Source organism: Mus musculus, chromosome 8, assembly GCF_000001635.26.
Source record: "Mus musculus strain C57BL/6J chromosome 8, GRCm38.p6 C57BL/6J".
NCBI classification, from domain to species: Eukaryota; Metazoa; Chordata; class Mammalia; order Rodentia; family Muridae; genus Mus; species Mus musculus.
In genome coordinates, this window is record NC_000074.6 from 119,394,852 (window position 1) to 119,421,030 (window position 26,179).

The following is a 26,179-nucleotide window of genomic DNA, read 5'->3' on the forward strand; positions in this document are numbered from 1 at the left end:
TGGGGCCGGCGAGAAACCGGAAGCCGGAGCCGGAAGCGAGGCAGAGGCCCGCTCTCCAGTGGCGTCTCCCGCTAGCAGCTGTCGCGGAGCTGTCATGCGAGGCCTCGGGCCAGGCTTGAGGGCTCGGCGCCTGCTCCCACTGCGGTCCCCGCCGCGGCCTCCGGGGCCCCGGGGACGTCGGCTGTGCGGCGGGCTCGCGGCCAGCGCCATGGACGAGCTGCTGCGGCGAGCCGTGCCCCCGACGCCGGCCTACGAGCTGCGCGAGAAGACGCCGGCGCCCGCCGAGGGCCAGTGCGCCGACTTCGTGAGCTTCTACGGCGGCCTGGCCGAGGCGTCCCAGCGCGCCGAGCTGCTCGGCCGCCTGGCTCAGGGCTTCGGCGTGGACCACGGCCAGGTGGCCGAGCAGAGCGCCGGGGTGCTGCAGCTGCGCCAGCAGGCGCGCGAGGCGGCCGTGCTGCTGCAGGCGGAGGACCGGTTGCGCTACGCGCTCGTGCCGCGGTATCGCGGCCTCTTCCATCACATCAGCAAGCTGGACGGCGGCGTGCGCTTCTTGGTGCAGCTGCGGGCCGATCTGCTGGAGGCGCAGGCCCTCAAGCTGGTGGAGGGGCCGCACGTCCGGGTAAGGCCCCGCCCGGGCCACCGCGACCCCGGGGCCGCCGCCCCCCGCCACCGCCCCGGGGCCCTGCCCACTTCCCACTCCCCACTCCCCAGACCCTTACCCATGCCCCTGCAGCCACCTCGCCGGCCTCAGATACCACGGTGCTTACTGCGTGGTTCGTAGCACTATCCTCGGGGGTCACTGTCGGGTGTGACACCCATTGCGCTTACTCCAAAATAGCTCTAGTTTTAACTGCGCTGTTCTTGAACAAGGATGGAACACGGCTTTGGGCAAAGTTTGGGCACCTCCCACGAACGTCCATCACCCTAACAGGTTACACGAAATGCACAAACATGGCCAAAAGTCAAGGTCACCACCGCCTGGGTCTCTAAAGCCTCCAGTCCTCTTTCTGCAATCTGACTTTGGACAAGAGATTTGATTCCAAACCCCCAGCCCCAGACGCAGTGATCCTAAGTTGACTTTTTAGTACCTGTGCTAGTCAGCAGCTTACCCAGCGATATCATGTAGCGTACAGATAACGGAGGTGTATATAGCTGAGACCCAAAGGATTGTCTAGCATAGCTGCCAGCCATTAATATTCAATAAAGAGGAGCATTGACCCTGAGTTCATACACAATGATATCACCATTTCAGAAGTCCCCAGTGTTCAAAGCCTCATCTGCTTTTTTCCTGACCTGCTTGAAACAGGCATGGCCATTTTTACTTCCATTCTGTCCTTTCGGTTGACACCTATCTCCTTTAGAGTGAAGGACATGACACGCTGAGGTGATGAGCTGTCCAAGACTTCAGATATACATCCCCTGATCCAGGCTCCTTTGCACTGCTATGTGCAGGTTTACAGACTTCTCATTTTGATTGCTTAACCCTTGGTGTAGTTAAGGGATTAATATGAGTCAGGGTCTCTCACTGAGACTTGAGACTCACCAGTTAGATTAGGTAAACTGCTCAGTAAGCCCCAGAAATATTCCTGTCCCATCTTCCCAATGCCAGCAAACAAAGTGTGTCACTAAATATAGTGGCCTTTCTTTTAAAGATTATATATACCAGTGTTCTGCTTGCCTGTATACAGATGCATGCAGTGCCTACCTAGGCCAGAAAAGTGTATCATATCCTCTGGAACTGGAATTACAGCCGGTTGAAAGCTGCCCTGTGGATGCTGGGACCCAAACCCAGTTCCTCTGCAAGACCAGTCAGTGCTCTTACTTTGAACAGTATCTCTGGCAACCTCCCACCCCACCCCCACCACTTTTAAATCACTAGTACCAGGGATCAAATTCAGGAAAGCTCCTAATTGACTGAGTTATTTCTTCAGCCCTGCACAGTCTCTTTTACAAGACAGACCATGTTTACAGCAGTTTTAGGATCACAGCAAACTGAAGTATAAGGTACAGACTACGCCCTACCCACAAGTCTCCTCTGCCTTATACAGGCACAGGCTCCCCATTATCAGCACAGCACACCCAGCAGGTGTCACTGTAGGTGTCCTGTGAGTTTAGTGTGCAGGTACCTGTGTTGACAAGGCCACTCAGGTGAGGACAGAAATACCAGTTTTGCTCACAAGGCTTTAAAGCTGACTGTGTAGTCCCTTAGGACCTTGTTTGTTTGAGACAGGGTTTCTCTATGTAGTCCTGGCTATCCTGGAACTTACTCTGTAAGCCAGGCAGGCCTCAAGCGGAGAGATCTTCCTGCCTCTGCCTCCTGAGTGCTGCATTAAAGGCGTGTACCACTGCTACCTAACTCCCAGGACCTTCTTAAATGCTGTGCTTTTTTTAGGAAGTATCTCAGTTTGCTTTCCTTTGCTGTGACAGAACATTCTGACCAAAGCAACTTAGGGAGAAAAGTGTTGACTTGGCTTCCATATTACAGACCATCATGGAGGAAGCCAAGGCAGGATCCTGGAGACAGGAACTGAGGCAGAGACCATGGAGGGATGCTGCTCACTGGCCTGCTCTGCTACCTTTGTTAATACTGCCCAGGCCCAACCTGCTAAGAGGTAGCACCACCCACAGTGGACTGGGCCCTCTCATGTCAGTCATCAGTCCAGAAAATGCTTCCCCCAGGCTGTCCTATAGAGGAGCGCCTCTGTGGAGTTTCCCTCTTCCAAAGTGTGTCACGTTGACAACTGAAGCTAAGTGGGACAGGAATGTGCTCACTGCTCAGTGTCCCCAGATCTCAGAGCTACCAGTAGACAGATTGCCTGACACCACACACACACACACACACACACACACACACACACACACACACGTGACCTTTGTGTTGTCTGGATACTTGGTTTCTGAGCATGCTCCCAAGGTCTCCCGTCATACGGGTTCATGTCTCTGTGTGTTGAACCCTAGGTGGTGCCATCACTTTAGAATAAATGTGACACATGGCAGCCCCCAAACACATGCTGGCTTCATGTGTTTCCCATGAAGTGACACAGTAGTAGAAGCTGTTCTGAGTGAGGAGATGAGTCTGCTCTTGTCGGCTGCGGCGTGGCTGCGATGATGCTTAGCTAAGTTCCTAACTCCATGGGACTCTTGGGCGCAGCACTGAGGTGAGCTGATGCTGGTCTCAGGGGAGCCCCAGGCCAGTGACACAGTAAGAAGCCAGCCTGGGCTACATAGCACCAAAATGGCACCCCATAGAAAAGAGAACATGAGTGGATTATTCAGTGTGGGGACTAATATAAAACCCTAAATGCAGTGTCACTGTGCCGGGAGAGGCTCCCCTGGGTTACAGGTTAAACAACGTTGTTTAAAGGAAAATCAGCCGCCAGGTTCAAAGGCTCTTTGCTTGCTCGGCTTGGTGATCTTTCTGGAGATGGGCACTGGGGGCTTCGGGCTTAAAGAGGCGCCAGATCCGATCTGAGCCGTTAGTGGGGCTTGGGCTCCTGTGTGTAGTTGCATCGCTAATATGCCCTTTGGTGACCAGGGAGCAGTGTACAAGGTAATACTCAATGTCAGCCAAAGAGGGACTCCTAGCAGGAGCTGGGTCCTCAACAGAGGTGGATAGCCAGGTTCTGCTCCACACACATACACACCTGGCATGGTGGTTCCTGCCTGAGGCTGTATCTGTGGGTATGGGAGGGTGCCAGGGGAAGTACCCATCGGGTGGAGTTGGCAGGCTTTGGAGTTTTCTCTACACACTTGCAGCAGCCGATGTGGTTATCAATTACATGTCTTATAGTAAAAATGCAGCGAAAGGAAGCGTTTCGTGGGTGCCAGGCACCAGACCAAAGTTGGTGGTTAGAACCCCAGGACTCTGGACAGGCAGTTTGGGCATCGGATTCATAGTAAAATTGGAGGTAGTGACCCTTGTCGCCCTGAGAGCCGGAGGAGGAAGGAGACTGCCCACCCCCCAACACAGCCACCATGCTTGTGCTAGCACAGCCTCTCTGCCTGCTAGCCAGTGGAGTCCCTCCTGAGTGCGCTAGCAATTCTATGTTGTATAAGTTCTGTATTAGTTTTGTGCTTTTGTGTGTGTGTGTGTGTTAGACCAAAGGGGGGGTTGGGGGTGGTTGTGTTTTGTTTGATAGGGACAGAGGTTCCAGTTCATCAAGTACCCCTCCCTAGCCCCATGGCTAGAAGGGTACTCTCTCTAGCTCACCCTTCTTCCCTGGCAGTAACTTCCCCTCCCTCCTAGCTCTGGGCTTCTGTGCAAGACAAATCATACCCAAAAAATGTCTACTCTAGAGAGCCAAGCATCTCAGAAGATGCTTTCTGCTAAGAAAAGAGCAGCCTCCATGGGCACTGCAGCAAATGCACCAAGCAGGCACAGGAGGAAGGCTGACAGCCTAGCGGGGTTCTCAGGGGCTCTCAGGCCCCTCAGCTTTTGCTATGGCCCATAACTGCTGTGTTTGTGAACAGAAAGCACAAAAGACTGTTTTTGTTGCTTATTGTCTGTGACCTGGTGACCTGGCCACTTGCTGTGGTCACTTCCCACCGGAACAGCTGTTATGGAACTAGACTTCTCACCTTTAGCCCACTCTCGTGTCCAACGTCACATGTCACAGCTGTCAGAAGCCCGAAATAGAAGAGACTTCCAGAGGAGAGGTGCCACCAGTGCTGCCAGGGTTCCTGGCCACTCCCTGCTGTGAGTGTCAAAATGTAGCTCAGCGCACCTGCACAGCCACTGTTCTAGCCCCACAGTGAGATAGGCACACAGAAGCAGAGTCACAAGCCCCGGAGGCTGGGGTGTGCTTGCATGTTAACTAGGGGTAGAGTTAGTGATTCTTAGTTTATGCTTCAAAAACTGAGAGAATCTCAGGCCCATGAACAACCATCATAGAGTGTGTAAGGACTCGTTGGGTTGGGTTGGGTTGGAGACAAGGTCTCATTCTGTAGACCAGGATGGCCTCAAACTGACAGAGACCAAGCTGCCTCTACCTCCTGAGTGCAGGCATCAAAGGTGTATACCACCACCAGAACCAACCTTTAAAAAAAAAAATCATTTGTGTTGTGAGTGCAAACGCACACACCATCAGAAGACAGCCATGGGAATCGGCCTTGGCTTCCAACTTGCTTAAGCTAGGTCTATTGTTCACTACTGTGAATGCTACAGGCCTGTTGGTTCTGGGTACCATCCTGACTCTGGCTCCTACCTCTCCTCAGGAGTGCTGTGACTGCAGGCACATAGGCCACGTGTCCAGCTTCCACTCGGGTTCTGGGGATCCACTCAGGTCCTCGTACTTGTGAGTGGGAGGCACTTTACCTATTGAGCCATCTCTCAGCCAGACCACAAGGCTTCATTTAAAAACAAACAAATGAAAACCTGTCCTGTGTGCCAGCCTCCTGTTGCAGTCACCATCCTCGGCACCTTCTCTTCCTTCCTGGGTGTGAGCACGGCAGCTTTGACTAAGATGGACTTTACCCTGCAGAACCTCCGCTGAGTAGGGAAATGAGATTGAGAGCCTAAGGTACAGGGCCTGCCCAGCTTCCACCCACGACTTTGCCAGTCTTGCCGTCTGTCCGGAATAGCTCCGTTGAACTCTCATGCAGTCTGCATGCTGTCCCTCCCAGCTGTTCTCCCGTGGGCCTGAGGGCTGTGGGCAGCCCTGCCATTCAGAATAGCCCCTCACATGAAACCAGGTCCCTTACCCTGGGTTTGTACTGTCTACCCAGTAAAGCCACATAGGACAACACCATGCCTGCTCTGTGTCCTGGTACTTAACTACATGAATGGAAATGTCACATTTCTGTAAAGGCTTTTCTTTAGAGCCTCTACCCACTCCTTGCCTGCAGCTTGTGCCTTCTCACCTAGATTGGAGACCTCATCAAGAGTTAAGATGCATTGTAAAGTTTTTCTTTTTTTATTATATCTAAGTACACTGTAGCTGTCTTCAGAAGAGGGCATCAGATCGCATTACAGATGGTTGTGAGCCACCATATGGTTGCTGGGATTTGAACTCAGGACCTTTAGGAGACCAGTCAGTGCTCTTAACTGCTGAGCCATCTCTCCAGCCCCGTAAAGTTTTTCTAGCTGTGATGAAAACTAATATTCATAGATGCAGGTGGCACCTGTATTGGGCCTTACAGGGTATTGAAAGGTCACCTGGGCACTAGGTGCCTCAGGATGTTTACCATTCTGTCTGTCAGAGTAGAATTCACCTGAGAGTAATAGGCCCAGAGTACAGAGGTCTGTGTAGCGAGAAGTCAGTCACTCAGGGCAAAGTCTGGGGGGAAGCCGCCCCAGGCTGGCCTGGTGTCCTGGCCCAAAGTCATCCATCCTAGTAACTCAATCTACAGTGAAAGAGACAAGAAAAATGGATCAGCAAAAGCCATGTCCCCCAATGTCATTTAAAGATCCCAAAGCCTTTTCAGGAGTGTTCTTCTTGGAGCTCATTGGCTGGAAGTCAGGCACATAATCACTGCCATGTGCGGTACAAACTTGATTCTACAGCCGTGAGCCTAGCTGGATGTGGACTACAGGGCATCAGGACATGGAAGCGTGTGTCGTCTTGGAGTGGGTAGATAGACTAGTGGGTGGACACCTGCTTCTCTGAGGCCTGCCTTCCTCCCTCGCCTAGGAAATGAACGGAGTGCTCAAAAGCATGCTGTCTGAGTGGTTCTCCTCCGGCTTCCTGAACCTGGAGCGGGTCACCTGGCACTCACCCTGTGAGGTACTTCAGAAGATCAGCGAGTGAGTATGGCAGCCTTCGCCAGCATGGCTTTGTGTCACCTGATACCTGAACACGCTGAATGTGTGGGTGCTGGGCTATTATCACAGGGAGGGTGGAGACTGGGGTGCACTCCAGGAAGCCCCTAGCCAGTCATTCAAAGCACATGGCCCCATGGCTAGAACTGTAGGGACTAGTTAGAGCAAGTGTTGGCGCGAGTGCTCAGCGCCCTCTCATCCAGTTGTAAATGCTCTCCGAGTAGTCAGAGCATGCCCAGGGGTACAGAGAAGCACAGCCCTGCCATCCTGCCCGCATCCCATCTGGCCCCTGGAGTCAAAGGCAGGAAAGCATCCTGGGATGGAGACCTAGCCAGTGTCTACTGCTCCACTCCAGGCTGACAGTAGGAGGTGCGGGATAAGGCTGGAGACTGGGTAACCACAAGTGTTTGCAGCATGGCTGTCCACTTCCAAACTGTAGAGACCCAAAGCACATAGAAGACCCTGATCAGTGACAGGACATTCCTGGAGGCTTGCATGGAACTGATGCATAAGTGCACCTGAGAGCCCCACCAAGTCCTCTAGAAACAGGTGTTGAGCTGGGTAGCACACGCCTGTGACCCCAGTATTTGGAAGGCCGAGGCAGGAGGATCATCAAAAGTTCAAGGTCAGCCTAGGTGATAGCATCAGACTAGCCAGGACTGTAGAGCAAAACCCTGTGTCAGACAGACAGACAGACAGACAGACTGGTGCCAGACAGAACAGACTGGGGTAAAGATGCAGAGCAGCCGTCTCCAGCGTGAGTAGGACTAAGTGCCTGTCCATTTGTAATTCCCCATCTGTCTGCTCTCCGCATCGCTTGCTCAGGTGTGAGGCTGTGCACCCTGTGAAAAACTGGATGGACATGAAGCGGCGTGTGGGGCCCTACCGGAGATGTTACTTCTTCTCCCACTGCTCCACCCCCGGGGAACCCCTGGTGGTTCTGCATGTGGCTCTGACTGGTGACATTTCCAACAACATCCAGGTACTTACGCATGGTCCTTTCAGGACAAAACAGGCCTATCACTGTGTCGTGCGTGCATGTGTGCATACACACCTATGTATGGAACAGGGAGTGTGTGGAAGTCAGAGGACAGCTTGTAGACATTGAGTCTCTCCTTCTACATGGGGCCTAGGGATTTGTTTTCAAATTATGTAGGTCTGGCTGCTCTGAAGCTCATCATGTAGACCAGGCTAGCTTTGAACTCAAAGAGATCTGCCTGCTTCTGCCTCCCAAGTGCTGGGATTAAAGTCTTAAGCAACCATGCACAGCTTCTAAGTGTATTTTTGTTGGTGATTTTTTTTTTAGTGTAATTTTATCCCTTTTTAAGAGAGTCCACTTTAAACTCTCATGGATACTGTGACTGTGTGGATAAAATCTCCTGGTGTGTAGTTAAAGGTCAGGCCAAGGATAAGCGCTCACCTGTCTGGTGATTTTGAATTGAGAAGAATTGAGGTCCGTAAACAGGACCGCGTGTGATGGAAGAGGCAGGCAGGGCACGTGTGCTGTGGCATTTGAGAGGCGGCTTGACAGCTGAGCGGCGAACTTGATTCCGTGCGCTGCTGCAAACTGGGAGCTGACAGGGAGCTGAAGTTGTAAGGACTTGTTCTGCCCCTTCCTGTGGAAGTTGGCCCTCTGCAGGCGTCCGGCAGGAAGGTATGGACAAGCATGGGACAGTGGGTCAGTGGGTCAGTGGGTCAGTGGCCACACTACACGACCTGCAGGCAGGTGAAGGGCGTGAGGAGAGGGAGAGGAGGTTTGCTCAGGGCGAGAAGATGGGGAGGAGTGGCGGTCTGGATGGGCATTACAGAGGCAAATGATGATGAGGCATCGTGAGATAGGCTCCCTGCCTCAGCTTCCCAGCTGAGGGGCTCAGAGGATGGGCAGCAGGCAGACAGAAACTGGGTGTTGATGGGCAGAGACAAAGTCCCTCTGAATTGTCATGTGTCAACGAGTCAGCAGGCCTCGGAGCCGGCATGGGGACCAGTGTTGTGGGTGCTTCTGTTGGGGCAGGATGGCATGTGTGTTAAAGGGCAGACTGTGTTCCTTTTTATCTGAAAACTTGAGGGTACTTGCGGCCCTGAGAACCCAAATGCTCATGCTTGCAGCTCGTGTGTATACGTGGAAGGCGACAGCCATGTATGTGTGGCCTTCCAGGGGTAGCTCCAGGAAGGAACCCTTGACCTGCACAGCCTGTGGACTGAAATGTCACTGTGGGTTTAGATTTTGCATGAAAGGCCAACCTTGGTTTCTGGAGGTTTGGACTCCAGGCTCCAGATGTGTGTGTGTGTGTGTGTGTGTGTGTGTGTGTATGTGTGTGTGCAGGGGTGCGGGTGGGGAACGGCCTCCTCTGTGATCTTCATTACACCCAGTGAGCATGTGCTCCCTACACCTCAGTCCCCAGAACACCTTATTAGTGGCTCTCATTTCAGACAGCACCGGGGATGAAGGGGCCTCAGTCACTTGCCCGTGACTGTAGAACAGGAAGCACGCTGCAGGAGGAGGGCGCCGTCAGGAGCTCAGGGCTGAGCAGCCCTGCTCCAGGGATCACAGGCTGGCAGGCACTCAAGCAGTATAAACCTATTTGTTCATCCCAGACAAGCTGTGCCTGCTTCAGCACCAAGACTATCACCTGCCGGCCATCGTAGGGGTCCAGCCTCAACTGGAAGCAGGGATATCTGGAAAGCGCTTAAGAAACAGCACTTGGGAGGCAGAGGCAGGTGGATTTCTGAGTTCGAGGCCAGCCTGGTCTACAGAGTGAGTTCCAGGACAGCCAGGGTTACACAGAGAAACCCTGTCTGGAAAACAAACAAACAAACAAAAACAGACACATATAGACAATTTTTTTAGGTACAAGCTGACAGACACGTTTCAAGGCTTGAGGTTGTGTTCTTTCTCTCTCTCTCTCTCTCTCTCTCTCTCTCTCTCTCTCTCTCTCTCTCTCTGCTTGAGGCTGTGTGCACTTTCACTCTCTCCTTGGGCAATAAGTTGTATTCTCCTGTTCACTCCCTTTCTCACACTCACACACGCGTCCTACTCCTCTGTGTGCTCCCCTTTCACACATATGCACCTCACACACACACTGCGCACACACACACTGCACACTCTCTCTCCTCACACACACATTGCACACACACTCTCCTCACACACACCGCACACACACTCTCCTCGCAGACTCCCTCTCCTCACACACACACTGCACACACACACACTGCACACACTCTCTCTCCTCACACACACACTGCACACACACACTCTCCTCACACACACACTGCACACACTCTCCTCACACACACTGCACACACACTCTCTCCTCACATACACACACCGCACACACACACACTCTCCTCACACACACCGCACACATACTCTCCTCACACACACACACACATTGCATACACTCTCTCTCCTCACACACACACTGCACACACTCTCTCTCCTCACACACACACTGCACACACACTCTCCTCACACACTCTCTCCTCACACACACACCACACACACACTCTCCTCACACACACTCTCCTCACACACACATTGCATACACTCTCTTCTCACACACACACACTGCACACACACTCTCCTCACACACACACACTGCACACACTCTCTCTCCTCACACACACACTGCACACACACTCTCCTCACACACACACTGCACCCACACTCTCTCCTCACACACACACCACACACACACTCTCCTCACACACACATTGCATACACTCTCTCTTCTCACACACACACACTGCACACACACTCTCTCCTCACACACACACACCACACACACTCATCACACACACCGCACACACACTCTCTCCTCACACACACACCACACACACACTCTCTCCTCACACACACTTTCCTCACACACACCACACACACACTCTCCTCACACACACACACACACACACACACACACTGCACACACTCTCTCTCCTCACACTCTCTCTTTGTCTTTTATTGTTACTCCAAGAAGCAGGTAGGAGAAAAGGCATTGTATAATCATTGCCAGATCAAACTCAACAGAGTAACTACATCCCACTAAGAATCACAATTGTTCTCTAGAGTTTTAAGCTTCCCCTATCTCCAAGCCCATGGCCAAAATAATAATTGTAATCGTACCATTATTTAAACTTTAACTTTTGACATATTTATACTTCAGAGCTTCAGGGCTTGAAGATCCAAGGTCAGCTATACACATTTTTCTGTGAAGCTCTAATGATAAGTGACGTGGGCAAAGCTGCCAGGCAGTGGCCAAACAGTCAGGTTAGCCCTTCACTAGATTCCCGCTAGCTTCTGCTTCTGTAGGTCACAGACAGTGACTCAATAGCTTTTTCCTTTCTAAATTAAAGTATCCCGTGCTTGTGTTCCCTTATTCCATGGTTGTGTCTCTTATACTAATAATTTTCATAGTTGTAGTAAATTTTTTACTTTTTAGTAATGGACCCTATATGACTCTAACAGTACATGGCTCTATTTCATTTTTTTCTTCTTCTTCTTCTTCTTCTTTTTTTTTTTTTTTTTTTTTTTTTTTTTTTTTTTTTTTTTTGGTTTTTTGAGACAGGGTTTCTCTGTGTAGCCTTGGCTGTCCTGGAACTCACTTTGTAGACCAGGCTGGCCTCGAACTCAGAAATCCACCTGCCTCTGCCTCCCGAGTGCCACACGCCCCACCCTGGCTTCTGTTTCATTTTCTAATAATCTCTTTTAACTTTCTTTGCAAGTCAAACATTAATCTGAAACTACCATTGTGCAGTTATTGCATTGTTTCCAAGATGAGTGTGCAGCATGCACCTGGGCCATAGGACTGTGCTGTGCTGTGCCCCATGCCTCAATGTTGGATTAAGAATCACTACATCAAGAAACCTCTAGTTTCACAGAACAAAAGGAGAAATAGAAAAGCCAGATATAGTAAAATAATTATGTACACCAAGACCAACTGACAGTCACACACAAATGAAATCTATGCAGCCAGGGTCCAGGGCTAACATTAGGAGAAATAAGAACGACATTTTTACAAATGAATTGCCTGAGGGCTTCTGAGATGTCACTATCTAGGCCTGCTGCGGGTAGTTCCTTATTTCTGATGGCGGGTCCCCTGGAAAGATGTGTCTCCTACTTCTCAGGGTCCCAGACGCCATCTGTGTCATGGTATGCTGTCCCCAGCAGTCTTCAGAGACTCAGCTTAAAACTCCTTGGTGACCTGGGCAGTGGTAGCACGCTCCTTTAACTCCAGCACTCGGAAGCAGGGGCAGGGCTCTGTGAGTTCAAGTCCAGCCTGGTCTACAAAGAGAGTCCCAGGACAGGGTGGGCTACAGGAAAAGCCCTGTCTCAAACAAAACAAAACAGGAAAAAAAAAAACCCACCACACATGTAGTAAAAACTGGGAGCCAATGAAGTTGGTGCCACTGAGATACTCACAGCAGAACTCATTTCTTAGCTTGCTTGTGGAGGTGTCTGTGAATAGGTTTTCACTAGGAAAAATAAGGATGCCGCATGAGGCTAAAGAGCACAGAAAATCCTTTAAAGGGTACATTTTGAGAAAGGACTGCCTGTGGCCTTCTAGAACAGAAATGCAAGCTGAGCAAAGGCGTAGATAGCAGTGGGCAGGGGACTGGGCTCTTAAAGAAAGCCCGTGTAGCCATTACCCTTGACAGAGGCTCAGAGTACAAAGCAGCTTACCCCGGCGCTGCCTGCAAAGACCAAAGGTGCTGCTGTTGAGCAGAGCTGACATGGCGTCTCCAGATGGTAGGCAGAGAGAGTGAGATGGTCACCTCCAGAGTATTCAGAACAGATGGCCTGAACCTGAGCAACCAGGAGCATAGGAGCAGGGACTCAATTCTCCTGCAGTACTTTGGTGCCAAGGGACTTGTCCTGTGAATGTGACAAGGTGGCCCTCAGTGTGAGCAGTGCACATGGAGCCTTTCTGATGTCGCTGTTGGTGTTTTCTAGGGCATTGTGAAGGAGTGCCCTCCGACTGAAACCGAGGAGAGGAACAGGATCGCCGCTGCCATCTTCTACTCCATCAGCCTGACCCAGCAGGGCCTGCAGGGGGTGGAGCTCGGGACCTTCCTCATAAAGAGAGTGGTCAAGGAGCTGCAGGTGAGCATGCTGGGGCAGCACCCAGCTCCAGGGTCACTGTCGATGGCAGGAGAGCCCCCGCCTCTCTGGGATGTCTCACAGGGATGCAGACAGCAGGGATCGGAAGGGACGGGGAAGGAGGCAGGACGGTATCAGGTGCTGTTGGGCCAGGCCAGGAGCTGGGAGAGCAGGCGTGTGGGCACAGCATCATGCAGGCCGTACCATACCTTACCATACATGTGTGTTAGGGGGATGTGAGCTCTGTGCAGAGACTTTGCCTGGGTTTTGCCCTGTACTCCCGGCACACACATCTGGGCACACATCAGCATGGCCACCCACCACTCTCTGATGCATCAGTCTAGGGAGTACAGTTGACCACCCTCTTCATCATGCTATGCCAGACCCTCCCTCCACGGCCTTCATGGCCTTGTGAGGGGAGTTTCCAGGTTAGACCAGGCAGCATAAAGGTAAATGCATTGGCCTGTGTTGGTCTGATTCCCTTTTCTTTGCTGCCTGGAAGAGGCACTAGTTAGGGTCTTGGTTAGGGTTTATTGCTGTAAAGAGATGCAGTGACCACAGCTCTAATAAAGGAAAACGTTTAATTGAGGCTGGCTTACAGTTCAGGGTTTAGTCCATTACTGTCATGGTGGGAAACATGGTGGCGTGCAGGCAGATAAAGAAGCTGAGATTCTGCATCTTGATGCACAGTAACACACTTCTTCCAACGAGGCCACACCTACTCCCCCAAAGCCACACCTCCTAATAGTGCCACTCCTTACAGGCCAAGCAAACACTTGAGTCTATTTAGGCCATTCTTAGTCAAACCATCACAGACACGTTACGTGTCCTAAGACGGAAAGCTGCAGTTTACCCTGGGCACAGCTTTTCCAGCTGCCTCGTGGGGAGCAGGTGGCCACAGTGAAGAATCATAACTCTGGGCTGCTGAGAGCAGCCCTGTGCCAGCCGCTCCCTCTCTGACCTTTTCTGCTCAGGTACAGCACGGGGTGGCAAACTTGACCTCACAAGCCAAGCACAGCCAAAGAGCTTTGTGCTCGTGTCACACTGGCTCCCAGTATAGTTGGGTTTGATCATGGAGACGAGCAGCCTGTCGTTGAGCTACACCCACAGCCCCCTCTCCCTGTTCTACCCATTTTAATGTTTTATTTTGAGATAGAGTCTCTCAAGGTTCTTCAGGCTGGCCTTGAACTCACAACCTTCCTGTCTCAGCTGAGAAGTGGCTGGGATGACAGGCATGTGCCAACCAGATTTAGAGAACTTGGTATTCTGGGAGTCCGTGCTATCACCATTCTAACTCCGTCCCTCAGAGAGAGTGAACACACACACACACACACACACACACACACACACACACACACACCTCCCCCTCTCTTTCTTCTACTCATGGTGGTAAAATGTACTGCAGGGAGAGGGGACACAAGACAAGGAAGGGAGAGAGAGCTGGATCTAGGGTTCTAGGTGATCCACCTGAGACAGAAGTTTCACCCGGAAGTCACCTGTGGCCACTTCCTGGTACTTATTTGTGAGGCAGAAAGTCCCTCCAGGTGCCCTCCTCCGAAGGCTGCACCAAGGGCTGTCACCAGGTTTCCAGGCAGCACACTCGAGAGCCGCAGTGCCAGTGAGGAGTATGGGGAGCACTGGCCTGCCTCTCTGTACTGGTCTGTAGGATTTAGATGGCGAGCAGAAGATGCACAGCGTAAGTCACACAGGATGGAGAGCATACCTCAGCTGTGGAGGAGCCACGAGGGAAGACCAGAGGCACCGTGAGGCGCCCGACCCAGCTGTGTTCTCACAGCCGTGGGCTTTCCCCAGAGTGGCCTTACTATGTTATAGCCAGGGAGTGCGCATGCTTGAAGACCATCTGTGCGCTCTCTATGTCATTTGTAGAGCCATGATTAAGCTGTGCCCTGTGGTAACACATTTTTGCCTGACCCTGCTGTGCCCTCTGCGGAACAGTCATGAGCCACTGGGCGTCCATGTATCAAGCAAGCATCCAAGCCTGGCTCTCTGGCTCTGAGCAAGCTCACTGCTGACCTCTGCTTCACTATTGTGGCAATGGTGTGGCTGGAGCTATCATGGTTATAGGCTGATGTTGGCAATGCAAGATGCCTCCCGCCCGGCACTGACGGTCACCAGAGTCCTCATGAATGTGGTTTGAAGGAGCGTGCAGCGATCCTGTCAGCTGGCCCTGCTGCCTGCACACATAGGCCGTGTTGGGAGTGTTCCTGTGTGTCCCACCCTGCTGACCCTGTGTTCTCTGCCTTCCCTCCCCCGCCCACCTGCAGAAGGAATTTCCTCAGCTGGGGGCCTTTTCAAGCCTGTCGCCTATCCCTGGATTCACCAAGTGGCTGCTGGGCCTCCTGAATGTGCAGGGGAAGGAGCATGGGAGGAACGAACTATTCACAGACTCAGAGTGCCAAGAAATCTCAGCGGTTACCGGCAACCCTGTTCACGAGAGCCTCAAGGGGTTCCTGAGCAGTGGTGAGTGGGTGAAGTCAGAGAAGCTGACGCAGGCGCTGCAGGGGCCACTAATGAGGCTGTGTGCCTGGTACCTGTACGGTGAGAAGCACCGAGGCTACGCCCTCAACCCAGTGGCCAACTTCCATCTGCAGAATGGGGCTGTGATGTGGCGTATCAACTGGATGGCTGACAGCAGCCTCAAAGGCCTCACCAGCTCATGCGGCCTCATGGTCAACTACCGCTACTACCTGGAGGAGACAGGCCCCAACAGTATCTCCTACCTGGGCTCCAAGAACATCAAAGCTTCCGAGCAGATCCTCAGCCTGGTAGCCCAGTTCCAGAACAACAGCAAACTCTAGGGACAGCCTTCCCAAAGCTTGGGCCCCTTCTTAGAAAGGAGGCTGTGTTCTGATGGGCCAGGCTTACTTACCACAGAATCCTTTTCAGGGAGGCCACAGCGGTGCTGTCCTCTGACCTCAGCAGGCACTCAGGAGGCCACACCTTGGCTGTCACTGTGGTGGCCCACTCACTGCTAGGAGGCGGTGGCGGACTGGGTGCTGGGGTTCCGGGGATCCCACTGTGCTGCTCCCCCACAGCCTGTGCCTTCAGAAAGCTCTACAGATGCCACCACAGGCCACCCAGGACACAGCCCAGAGCACAGACCTTTTGGAGTATGAAGAGCTGACAGTCATGTTCTCTCTATTTGGGAGAGGACTAAGATCTGTACTGTGGCTAATACCGCAGCTTAAAGCTCAGACTAGAGAGAGTTTGTGCCGTGCACAGGGTGTGTTTGGCACCTCAGGGATGCTGCTGCTGCTTGAGGCCAGAGTTGGCTTACAGGGTTTAAATGAGATCCCAGTTCATAATGAACTGAACGGTAAAGAACAGATTTGTTCTGTAAGCATTAAACATGATTGTTCACTGTACACCTTTAAGTCTACTTCACTGTGTACTTTTCTTCAAGATTAGCGTCCCAGCAAGGCTCAGCTCTGCTCTGATGTGTTTGTGGTGTCATGTTCCCCAGCCAGCCCACCAGGGACAGTGGATGAAATCATAGGTGCAGGATAAAGAGCAGGGGAGAGGTGGATGTGGCTGTGTGTGGTTATGTATGTGTGTGTGTATATATGTGTGTGTGGCTGTGTGTGTGGCTATGTGTGTATGTATATGTGGCAGTGTGTGTCTCCGCATGTCCACACAGCTGTGAGAAGGGCTTGGCTACACTTGGGTTGCATTGGCAGGTATGCTTGTGACCTGGAGCACATGTAGTAAGTATATCCGTGTGTGCATCCACATTTGTACACGCACATCTGTGAGCATATCACACATCAGCAGGAACAGTGCTACTCTCGGTTGGACATGCTTGTCCCCTGTCTTTCCTGATAGCATCTTCTAGAACTTCCCAGGGTGGCCTCCCTAGGTTGACTGGACTCTATGATCCCAGGCTCAACCCTGGCCTAGGTAGAAATGTCAACAGAAAACAGCTTTCACCTCAAAGGCGAGAATTAAAGACTGTTTATACTTGAGCCAGATGTGTCTATGGCCCAAGGGACATGGCCTCAGGTTGCCCTGAATACACCACCGCCCTGAAAGTGTTCGTATGTGAATTTATTATAGAGCTAAGTCATAAAGCAACTTGCCAAACACACTCCAGCAATGCAGGAAACCTGATGAGAGTGGTCCGGGTGCTGAAACCATTCTTGCCTTCTTGATCAGTGGGAACTGGTAGTTATAAAGCATTTAGGGCAAGACAACAACTCCAGGCACCGAGGTTATCAGAACCTGCGTCTAGGACCTACCTAATAGAATCTGCTCCCACACATTGTCCCCTGACCTCCACATATGTGTCAGAGCACACACACAAATAAAAAATGAAAATGTAATGATATTTCTTAATACATGTTAAAGGTTTGGATAGTCACAAGGTTACTAGGTCAAACCTAGGAACTGCATTGAACATGCTGCAGTCAGATTAAAGGCAAGGACGGTTTGCCTCTGATCTGCGATGTTCCAGCTTTCCACAGTCAGGAGGTGCTGTTGCTCCGCATTGTTAAGTCTTTAGCACTGTGTGGCTATCTTGGTTTAGCTTCAGCTTACAGAAACACTCAGCCAAAGAGCAGGCCCTGCTGCAGCGGGCCCTTGGGAGCAGCTGGGAGTGGGGCATCTTCTCTGCATCTGCTCTGCAGGGCACCCTCATGCTGCCTAACTACTGTCTGCATCAGCTTGCTGACCACCCTTCACAGTGTGTCCCTCGAGCCCTTCCACCGTGTCCTCAACCTGCCGCCAGCCCTCCAGTCACTGCCCAAACCTCAGCTTCCCTTTGGTGTGTATTCTTCCGACCTGTTCACATCCCACCATGGCCCTAACCTTAACCTTGGAGGGCCCCGGGTGGAGCTCTGGTCCTTACTGAGACCTGTCACAGGAAGCTCTTGCTGATTCTAAAGCACTTCTCAGTAATCACACTTCCCTTCTTGGTCACTGGGCCACTTCCCACATCTGCAGACATTTTGTGGTGGAAAATGTCCACTTCCATCCTGAGTGATGTTCCTGGCGTGCCCCCCACCCCAGGGCTTTAGGGGATCTAAATGAAATGAGGGTTGGTGGGAAGACGGGGATGGAATGAACACAGCCCCTGTGGTAGACAGCTCTGGCCCCTTCCCAGGCTACCTGATCATAGTAGGTGCTGTCCTCCTCACCGCCACCAGGTGGCACTGCTGCGACTCGAGTGCCTTCTCCAAAGGGTGCGTAGGAGTGGGGTTTGGTTAGGAGCTTCTCCCTCGCCGGCGAAAACCATCTACCCAGACCCACATCGGCCCACACAGACCAACTCCAGGTTTCCAGAACACTGAGCTAGTGAGAGGCACAGAGCTGGAGAGGGATTCGGAGCTGGGGAGGGCGTGGAGCTCACAGGGACCGCAGAACTGTGGAAGAACAGAAACTAGGGGTTCATAGAGCTAGGGATACAGAGCTGGGGACATGGAGCTGCCACTCTCCCTCCTCCCAAAGCTCCTTGGCTCTCCCAGCGCTGGTCGGCTTTCCCAACAGTGGCTCTCTACGGGTTCAGAGGGTCCCTCCCCTCTCCCTTCCGTGGATCTCATTCAGGTTGACTGAACTGATGTTCAGGCCTGATCCAGGATCACAGACCCAAATCCAAACGCACTGGTGGCCAGGTGCCTGGCATCAGCCTTGGGTAGTCACTGTTAGAGTTTTCACATCACCTCTGAGCGTAAGGATTAAGTATTTCATGTCCTTGAATGTAATCCAAGACTGAAAACCAGGTGACTGAAAGCAATGGTATTAATAAGTTCTTGTTGCTTTTTCTCTCAGAAAAGGGTGAGGGGATAGAAAATTTGGCTCCATGGCTAAAGTGCCTGCCATGTAGACATGTGGACCTGAATTTGGACCCCCATGGCCCACATAAAAGTGAGGCCTGATGACACACACCTATAACCCTAGCACTGGGCAGGCAGAGACCCCAGGATTCCCTGTAGCTCACCAGTCAGCTGCCTATCCAGTCAGTAAGTTCAGAGAGACCTCAGAAGATAAGGTGGAGGGACAGTGAAAGATGCTCGTCAGCTTCTGGCCGCCACATGCACACATGATGTGTCACTGCACAGCTACAAGGGCAGCGTGAGTACACGCATTAGAAAACATACGAAGCATCGCACCAAGGTTGGCCAAGCCTGAGCAGCTCCCGCATTTTACAGTTTGTGAAACAAAGGCTAAAGCCAAGGTCGTGCTGCTGCCAACCGAGGCAGACCCCCGAGTGCTTCTGAGCAGGAGGCTTGGAGTGAATCCTAGGCTGGCTCAAGAGGAAATACACCTATGGCCAGCAGGACCCTTGGCAGAAGCCCAGAAGATACAGAGCAGAGCAGGGTGTCCCAGCTGTGTGCCTATGCTTTATCTCAGCCAGAGCTCACTGGCCTCCAAGGAGCCTTTGGACAAAGCCATGTCCACTATCTGTGAATCTTGCAACCTGTGGATATACGTCACAGTGCAGCCCAGGTTTGCAGCTTTGTGGTTTTAAGGGAGAGAGACTAGAATGTATTTTATTTGAATTCTGCCGTGGGTCCTGTTGCATTAATTTTCCAGGGAATCTTTTGTTTTGTTTTGTTTTGTTTTGAATAGATCAGGAGCAAGACTTTTCAGAGCGATTCATATCTTCCATTTGCTTCCGTGATTGGTGTGCTTTGTCCTTTATGTATTTTTCCATCTATGCATGTGTGGGGACACTCAGATGCCATGGCATTTGTGAGGTCAGAGGACAACTTGCAGAAGTCACTTGTCTCCTTCTATGTGGCTCCCAGGGATAGAAACCAGGCGGCGAGCCTCGGCTGAGCCATCCTGTGAGCCCTGATCTGCTTGCTTGCTGCCTACCCTTCTATGCACATTTTCCAGCACATCCTAGCTGGGCCATGACCTCACCTACAGGAGAAATTTGTAGGAAGAAACATTACTTTTAACCTATTTAATGTCAGTTAGCCAGCGACAGGCTTCTATCAACTTGCGGTCAGTGTTCTTGAACGGTTTAACCTTGCTCTTTGAAATGTCCAATAGCTTTTGTGATAGAAAGAGCCCGTCTTTCCTGTGCTAGCCTTCCAATAAAATAGAGCTCAGATGCAGCTGGTCCTTCAATAACATCTAGAGCAGATGTTCATGTATTCCACATGAGATCTATCTATCTTGTATGCATACAAGAGCAGAGGTCATCCAGCTTAATATTCTTATCCTATGCGTGGTGTGAAACCTAGAGCTGCGTGGGCTGGATAGCCAAAGTAGTACTTGGTGTGGGGGTGAATGGGTTGTCTTCATCTTGATCTTCCCCAGGGAAGAACTAGTGAGAGGTCGTAACGGATACGTATTCAGGGGGAGAGCACACACACACAGGCTACTGAACAGTGTGCTCCTTAGATAGCAGGATTCAGATGAAGAAGAAAGCCAGTCTCATAAGAAAGCCATTTTTTTCCTAACCTCTAGATGAGAAAATCAGTGTCTTCTGCCATTAGAAAACGATGACAGCTTTTAAAAGGGTTTTAATGATAGTTTTAGTTACCAGGAGAGGATGCAGACAGAGCACAGGGGTAGCAGTCAGATCGGAGGACACCTGTGGAAGTCAGTTCAGGCCATCGGGTAGGTGAACTGTCTTCACCCACAGGGCCGGCTCACCAGCCTGTGCTCTGATGTCCCCCCAGGCCGGAGAGGACCAGACAGAATCCATCCACATCCAGCCTCACGGAGCACTGAGCTTGATGCTCTTCCTCTTGGGAGCACAGACGTGGAGTTACAGGAGACGGGGTGATCTGAGCGTTTATAGCACCCGAAGGACCACCGCAGCTCGGCACCACCTGGGTCCCCATCCCTCTTTCTTAGGCAGTACTTGGGCTGGTGCCTCGTGCCTCTCTGAGTTCTGTTGGCTCTGTTGTGAACTGAGTTCTTGCCTCGTTCACAGCTCCATCCCCAGAGAACAGTTACCCCCTGTCCGGGCTGAAAGACCAGAAGCCTGAGCAGCCCAAGTCAGCAGGCTTGACAAGTAGGGCCTGTGCTCCTTCATCCTGGTGTGCTCCTTCATCCTGGTGTGCTCCTTCATCCTGGTGTGCTCCTTCATCCTGGTGTGCTCCTTCATCCTGGTGTGCTCCTTCATCCTGGTGTGCTCCTTCATCCTGGTGTGCTCCTTCATCCTGGTGTGCTCCTGTTCCTGGCCTCACACCTCCAATGTACCCTAAGAACAGCTCCTTTGCTCACTGCAAATCTAAAGTGTTCTTGGGGGAAGCTTCAGCAGCAGCTGGAGACCCCAGGCTGCCATGCAGTGCAGTAGACCTGGGCCAGGTCAGCCTAGAGGCAGACACCACAGCAGCCTGGGGTCCCTGCCTGTGCCAGACTGTAGGGTAGAGTCATGGTGACATCCCCCTCTCTGGGGAGGTCCCATTAGAGTCCTGCAGATCCGAGCACCATCCATTGGCTCCAGTGCACTCCCAAGGTGGGTGACTCTCCAAATCCCCTTCCCTGAAATCCTGGAGGTAGCCTGCAGGCTGTCACATTGGAACCTCCTCTTCCCCACTCCTCCACCTGCTAGCTGGAGCCCAGGCACCTCAGAAAACACTATCAAACGGTCTTCCTCCTGAGCCACTGCTAGGCACAGCAGCCTGTTGTCCCCAGGTGCTGCCAGGGGTGCCCAGGCGCTCAGCTGGCACCTGTCCCCACCCCCTTACCCCCAGACTCCCCTGGCCTCAGGGAGGCTAAGGACCCCAAGACAGCAGAGCAGGAGAGTAGAGCCTCTCCCTGGCTTACCAAGGGGCAATGAGCTATGAGGCCACACGCAGCCCCAGCCTCTGAGGATACTTCCCCCCAGGCCCCTTCCCAACCATCCCCCACTAACAGCCCGCCACACTCCACTCTCCCTCCTCCCAGTCCTCCCTCCTCTCCCATCTGGTCCCCATTCTTCCCTCCCCTATCACTCCTCCTCTCTCTCCTCCCATCTTCTCTCCAGCACACCATCCTTCCTCCAGTCTCCTCTCCCCCAAATCATCTCTCCTCCCATATCCCCTCCCACACCTTCCCTCATCACAGCTCCTCTTCCTCAGCCTTCTCTCACACCCTCCTCCCACTTTCTCTCACACACCCTCCCTTCTCCCACGTTCTCTCCCACACTTGCCTCCTCCCTCCTCCTCTCACATCTCCTCTTTCACACCCTCCCTCCTTCCCTCCTCCTCTCTCACACCCTCCCTCCTCTCTCACCCTTCCTGCTACCTCTTTCTCTTCTACACCCTCCCTCCTCCCTCCTCTCCTTTACCCTCACCTCCTTCCTCTCCCACCCCTTCCTCTTCTCTCCTCCTCTCTCACACCCTCCCCCTACCACCTCTCCCACACCTTCTCTCATCTCCCACAACCTCCCTCCTCTCTCCTCTTTCACACCCTCCCTCCTCTCCCACACCCTCCCTCTCCCTTTTCTCCTCTCACACCCTCCCTCCTCTCCCACACCCTCCCTCTCCCTTTTCTCCTCTCACACCCTCCCTCCTCTCCCACACCCTCCCTCTCCCTTTTCTCCTCTCACACCCTCCCTCCTCTCCCACACCCTCCCACTCCCACTCTCCCTCTCCCTCCTCTAATATCCTCCCTCCTCCCTCCTACATCCTCCCTCCCTCCTTTCATTTCCTCCTCATTGTTCCCACTCCTCCCTTCCCTCCTCCCTTCCCTCCCTCTCCCCTCCTATTCTCTTCATTTACCCCCACTCCTCCCTTTCCCACCTCTTTCCATTCCAACTCTTCCCCCTTCCCTTTTCTTCCCCTGCTCCTAACCCTCCTCCCTTCCCTCCTCTCTCCTTTCTCTCCTACTACTTCTGCTTCCTTCCTTCCTCCCTCCACACTTCCTGCTCATCTTCCTCTTCTTCCTTCCCTCCCTTTTCTTTTCCCCTCCCCTCCTTTCCCACTCTTCCCCCCTTGCCTATGCCCCCTCATTCCTTCCCTTTTCCCTCTTTACCCCACTTCTGTTCTCTCCCACCCATCTCTCCTCTCTTCCCCTTCCCAGTCCTCTCTCCATCCTCCCATACTTCTCCATCTTCACACTCCCTTTTCTCTGCCCATTCCTTTAGTCCTCTCCTCCCTTCCTCCCCCCCAACTCCTCTTCCCCCTTCCTTCCTCCCCACTCTTCCTTCTCCCTCTCCTTTTGCTCTTCTCATCCTTCTCCCAGCTCCACATCGTCCCCTCTTGCTCTCACATCCTCTTCTGCCCCCCCCCCTCCACTTTTTCCCTATCTCCCTCCAAGCCTGCCTCTGTCCTATATAGTCCTGAACCGGCCTGTCACCCACAAGCAGCTCAAGGAGGCAGGTAGGTCCTACAAGGTGAGCTAGAGCCAGCAATAAGGGCTGGGGGGGCTGGGCTGATCACAGCAGGGCTCCCACCAGCCTCAGCTCACCTTGAAGGATGCTTCATTCTCCCCCCCACCCCCCAGGCAGGGTTTCTCTGTGTAGCCCTGGCTGTCCTGGAACTCACTCTGTAGACCAGGCTGGCCTCGAACTCATAAATCTGCCTGCCTCTGCCTCCCAAGTGCTGGGATTAAAGGCAAAGGCGTGCACCACCACTGCCCGGCTAGGATGCTTTTTTTTCTTGGCCCTGGCATTCCCCTGTACTGGGGCATATAAAGTTTGCAATACCAAGGGGCCTCTCTTCCCAGTGATGGCCAACTAGGCCATCTTCTGCTACATATGCAGCTAGAGACATAAGCTCCGGGGGGTACTGGTTAGTTCATATTGTTGTTCCACCTATAGGGTTGCAGATCCCTTTAGCTCCTTGGTTACTTTCTTTAGCGCTTCCATTGGGGACCCTGTGTTCCATCCAATAGCTGACTGTGAGCATCCACTTCTGTATTTGCCAGGCACTAGCATAGCCTCATATGAGACAGCTATACCAGGGTCCCTTCAGCAAAATCTTGCTGGCATATGCATAGTGGCTGATTATGGGATGGATCCCCGGGATGGGGTAGTCTTTGGATAGTCCATCCTTTTGTCTTAGCTCCAAACTTTGTCTCTGTAACTCTTTAATCCCAGCACTGGGGAGGCAGAGGCAGGTGGATTGCTGAGTTCGAGGCCAGCCTGGTCTACAAAGTGAGTTCCAGGACAGTCAGGGCTAAACAGAGAAACCCAGTCTCAAAAAAACAAAAACAAACAAAACAAACAAAAAAGAATGCTTCATTCTTAAGGGCCCTGCTGACACTGTCCAGACTCGGGGAACCAGCTCACAGCATGCCTTCTGGCAGGACTTTGTGATGCAACAAACAGGTATTTGGGTCCCTCATCCCCCAGATCCCTGTTGCCTCATGGGGGTGGGGTGGGGTCCCCTGGGGGATGGCCAGCTACGCTGAGCCTTCTTCCCCCCACCCCCTCCCCACCAGCAGTCCCTTCCACCAGCTCCGCCACAGAAGCAGTTCATCATCAGGTAAGCAGGCCTGTGGCAGGAAGGGCCGTTGGGGTCTACATGGTGTCAGGGAGCAATAGAGCAGGAAGGTTCTAGGGAGGTGGTGGCCACGCCCCTGAGGAGTCAGGTTGTTAGATGGGGCCCCAAAGCAGGGCTAACTGGATAATCCCAAGGGAGCACAGAGAGCGCCAAGCAGCAGTCTCCTCAACAAAATGGGCTTGCTGGGGTGGGTCCTGCCTCAGGGACTGCACTTCAGAAGATTAAACGTAGAACCCGTGGCAAAGGCCTCGGGCCTGGGACTGACTCACCCTAGCCTCCCCAGGCCGGACTCTCCTCGAGTCATAGGCCAGCTCTGCCACCCAGCCTCTTCTGTGGTTTTGTAGAACAAAACCAGGGACAGCTTGGGCCCAAACAGTATGGAAACTCAGACTCGGCCTCTCTCGATTCAGCCGAGGCTAGCATTCTGGTTGAGTCTGCAAGCAGCGACAGCATGCCCTAGTGAGGGGCTCCCACTGGAATGCACCATGTGGGTGTGCCAGGTGCCTGTGACCCTCCCAGCCTCCCTTGCCCTGTCAGGGTAGACCCCTTCACCCCTGCCCCACTGGGTAAGGCCCAGTTTATAGGCTGCCTGCCTTTCCCCTTTCTCTGTGCAGAGACCCACAGGGTCCTGCTGACCCTAACCCCTATCCACAGAACCCCAACTGTCCCTGGAAGACAGCAGAAAGCTTCAGGAACAGGGCTGCCACCACCCCCAAGCCTTGGGCGGGGCCTGCAGGCTCGCCCTCCTCCCTACATATGCCAGCAGAGGCTGCCTCTGAAGTCTCCGTGCCCTCCCAGTCCCTCAGCCTCTTGCTTCTAAGCCTTTCCTGGTCCTGCCTGTTGGTGGCCCCAGGGCATCTTCAGACCAGATTGAAGCTCTCTGAACTGGGACCTGTCTCTATCATAAATTTGGGCTTCCGGGCATGGTGGCACACGCCTTTAATCCCAACACTTGGGAGGCAGAGGCAGGTGGATTTCTGAGTTCGAGGCCAGCCTGGTCTACAGAGTGAGTTCCAGGACAGCCAGGGCTACACAGAGAAACCCTGTCTCGAAAAATCAAAAATAAATAAATAAATAAATAAATAAATAAATAAATAAATAAATTCAGGCTTCTTGAAATTGGATATAAGCATCCATTCCATGGATAGGTTGATTTCCAGAACACACAGGAGCCAGATAGCCTGGCGGTAGAGGCTTCCATTGTCCAGGGGACTCAGCAGGACCTTCCCTGGCATCCTGCTACTTCCTGATGAGGCGGCTCAGTTGTCTCATTCCTTTGAGCATAGACTCCATGCACACAAGGCAGGACCTGCAGGTCCTCGCCACCACACAATCTCTCCCCCTTTCAAAAGGCCTCCAGGGCTGACAGCACAACTCCCAAACCTTCAAGTTGACAGCCACAGGCAACTGCAGAAGCTGCAGACAGCTGGCTCTCTCCTGGTCCCCATTACCCCGTGAGACTCTGCTTCTGGCAAAGGTGCCACTGGGGATTGTCTCGGTGTGTGGGGGCCCCGGGTGGGGTACCATCACTCCTCTTCCCCGTCCCACTCTTCCTCCCCGTCACATTCTACCCCCCCCCCACCTATGTCACATTTTCCCCCTATAACAGGGGAGAGACTGGATGCAAAGACACAGAATATCCTAGATAGCCACTAGAAGAGAAGCCGATCAGTTGTTGTATAGACTGTGGGGGACCACGCTTAAGGCACCCTTAAGCCTTGCTCCCTCAACCTGCACACCATCAAGCCTGCCCCTCCCCCACCCTCTCCTCCCTGCCCCCTAGGGTTTTCTGACCTTCCCCAGTCCAGTGCCCTGCACCACCCAGAGGGGCTTGTTCCTTTTCATCTTGCCTGCCCCTAAGAACCATGGGGTGGTAGCCCTGTGAGCTCTGCACCCCTCAAAACCCATGTGTATAGCTGGCCA

The 26,179-nt window shown here is 52.8% G+C and overlaps 1 protein-coding gene and 2 long non-coding RNA genes across 12 annotated transcripts in view; 1 reads left to right on the plus strand and 2 right to left on the minus strand.

Moving 5' to 3' along the window:
* Positions 1 to 26,179, plus strand: part of Mlycd (malonyl-CoA decarboxylase) — a 26,987-nt gene continuing 808 nt past the window's right edge. The window contains exons 1-7 of one of the 8 annotated variants that reach the window (XM_006531225.4): positions 1 to 619; positions 6,630 to 6,742; positions 7,583 to 7,739; positions 12,705 to 12,854; positions 24,003 to 24,081; positions 24,195 to 24,238; positions 25,609 to 25,718. In XM_006531225.4, the coding sequence (XP_006531288.1) occupies positions 95 to 619; positions 6,630 to 6,742; positions 7,583 to 7,739; positions 12,705 to 12,854; positions 24,003 to 24,081; positions 24,195 to 24,238; positions 25,609 to 25,650 (1,110 nt within the window). In that variant the 5' untranslated portion in view covers positions 1 to 94 and the 3' untranslated portion in view covers positions 25,651 to 25,718. Of the gene's footprint in view, positions 620 to 6,629; positions 6,743 to 7,582; positions 7,740 to 12,704; positions 12,855 to 14,738; positions 16,252 to 24,002; positions 24,082 to 24,194; positions 24,239 to 24,666; positions 24,957 to 25,608; positions 25,719 to 26,179 lie in introns of those variants that run through there. The other 7 variants (XM_011248457.3, XM_006531222.4, XM_006531218.4 and 4 more) reach the window with 7 other exon arrangements.
* On the minus strand, positions 11,693 to 12,623 carry Gm46053. The gene is made up of 2 exons (XR_001778665.2): positions 12,435 to 12,623; positions 11,693 to 12,226 (listed from the first exon to the last, which is right to left on the minus strand). It is a non-coding gene; the product is annotated as a predicted gene, 46053 (long non-coding RNA).
* Positions 20,253 to 26,179, minus strand: part of Gm32006 — a 14,459-nt gene continuing 8,532 nt past the window's right edge. For all 3 annotated transcript variants that reach the window (XR_001778664.2, XR_001778663.2, XR_388085.4), the window contains one exon: positions 20,253 to 21,027. This is a non-coding gene — a long non-coding RNA (predicted gene, 32006). The remainder of the gene's footprint in view (positions 21,028 to 26,179) is intronic.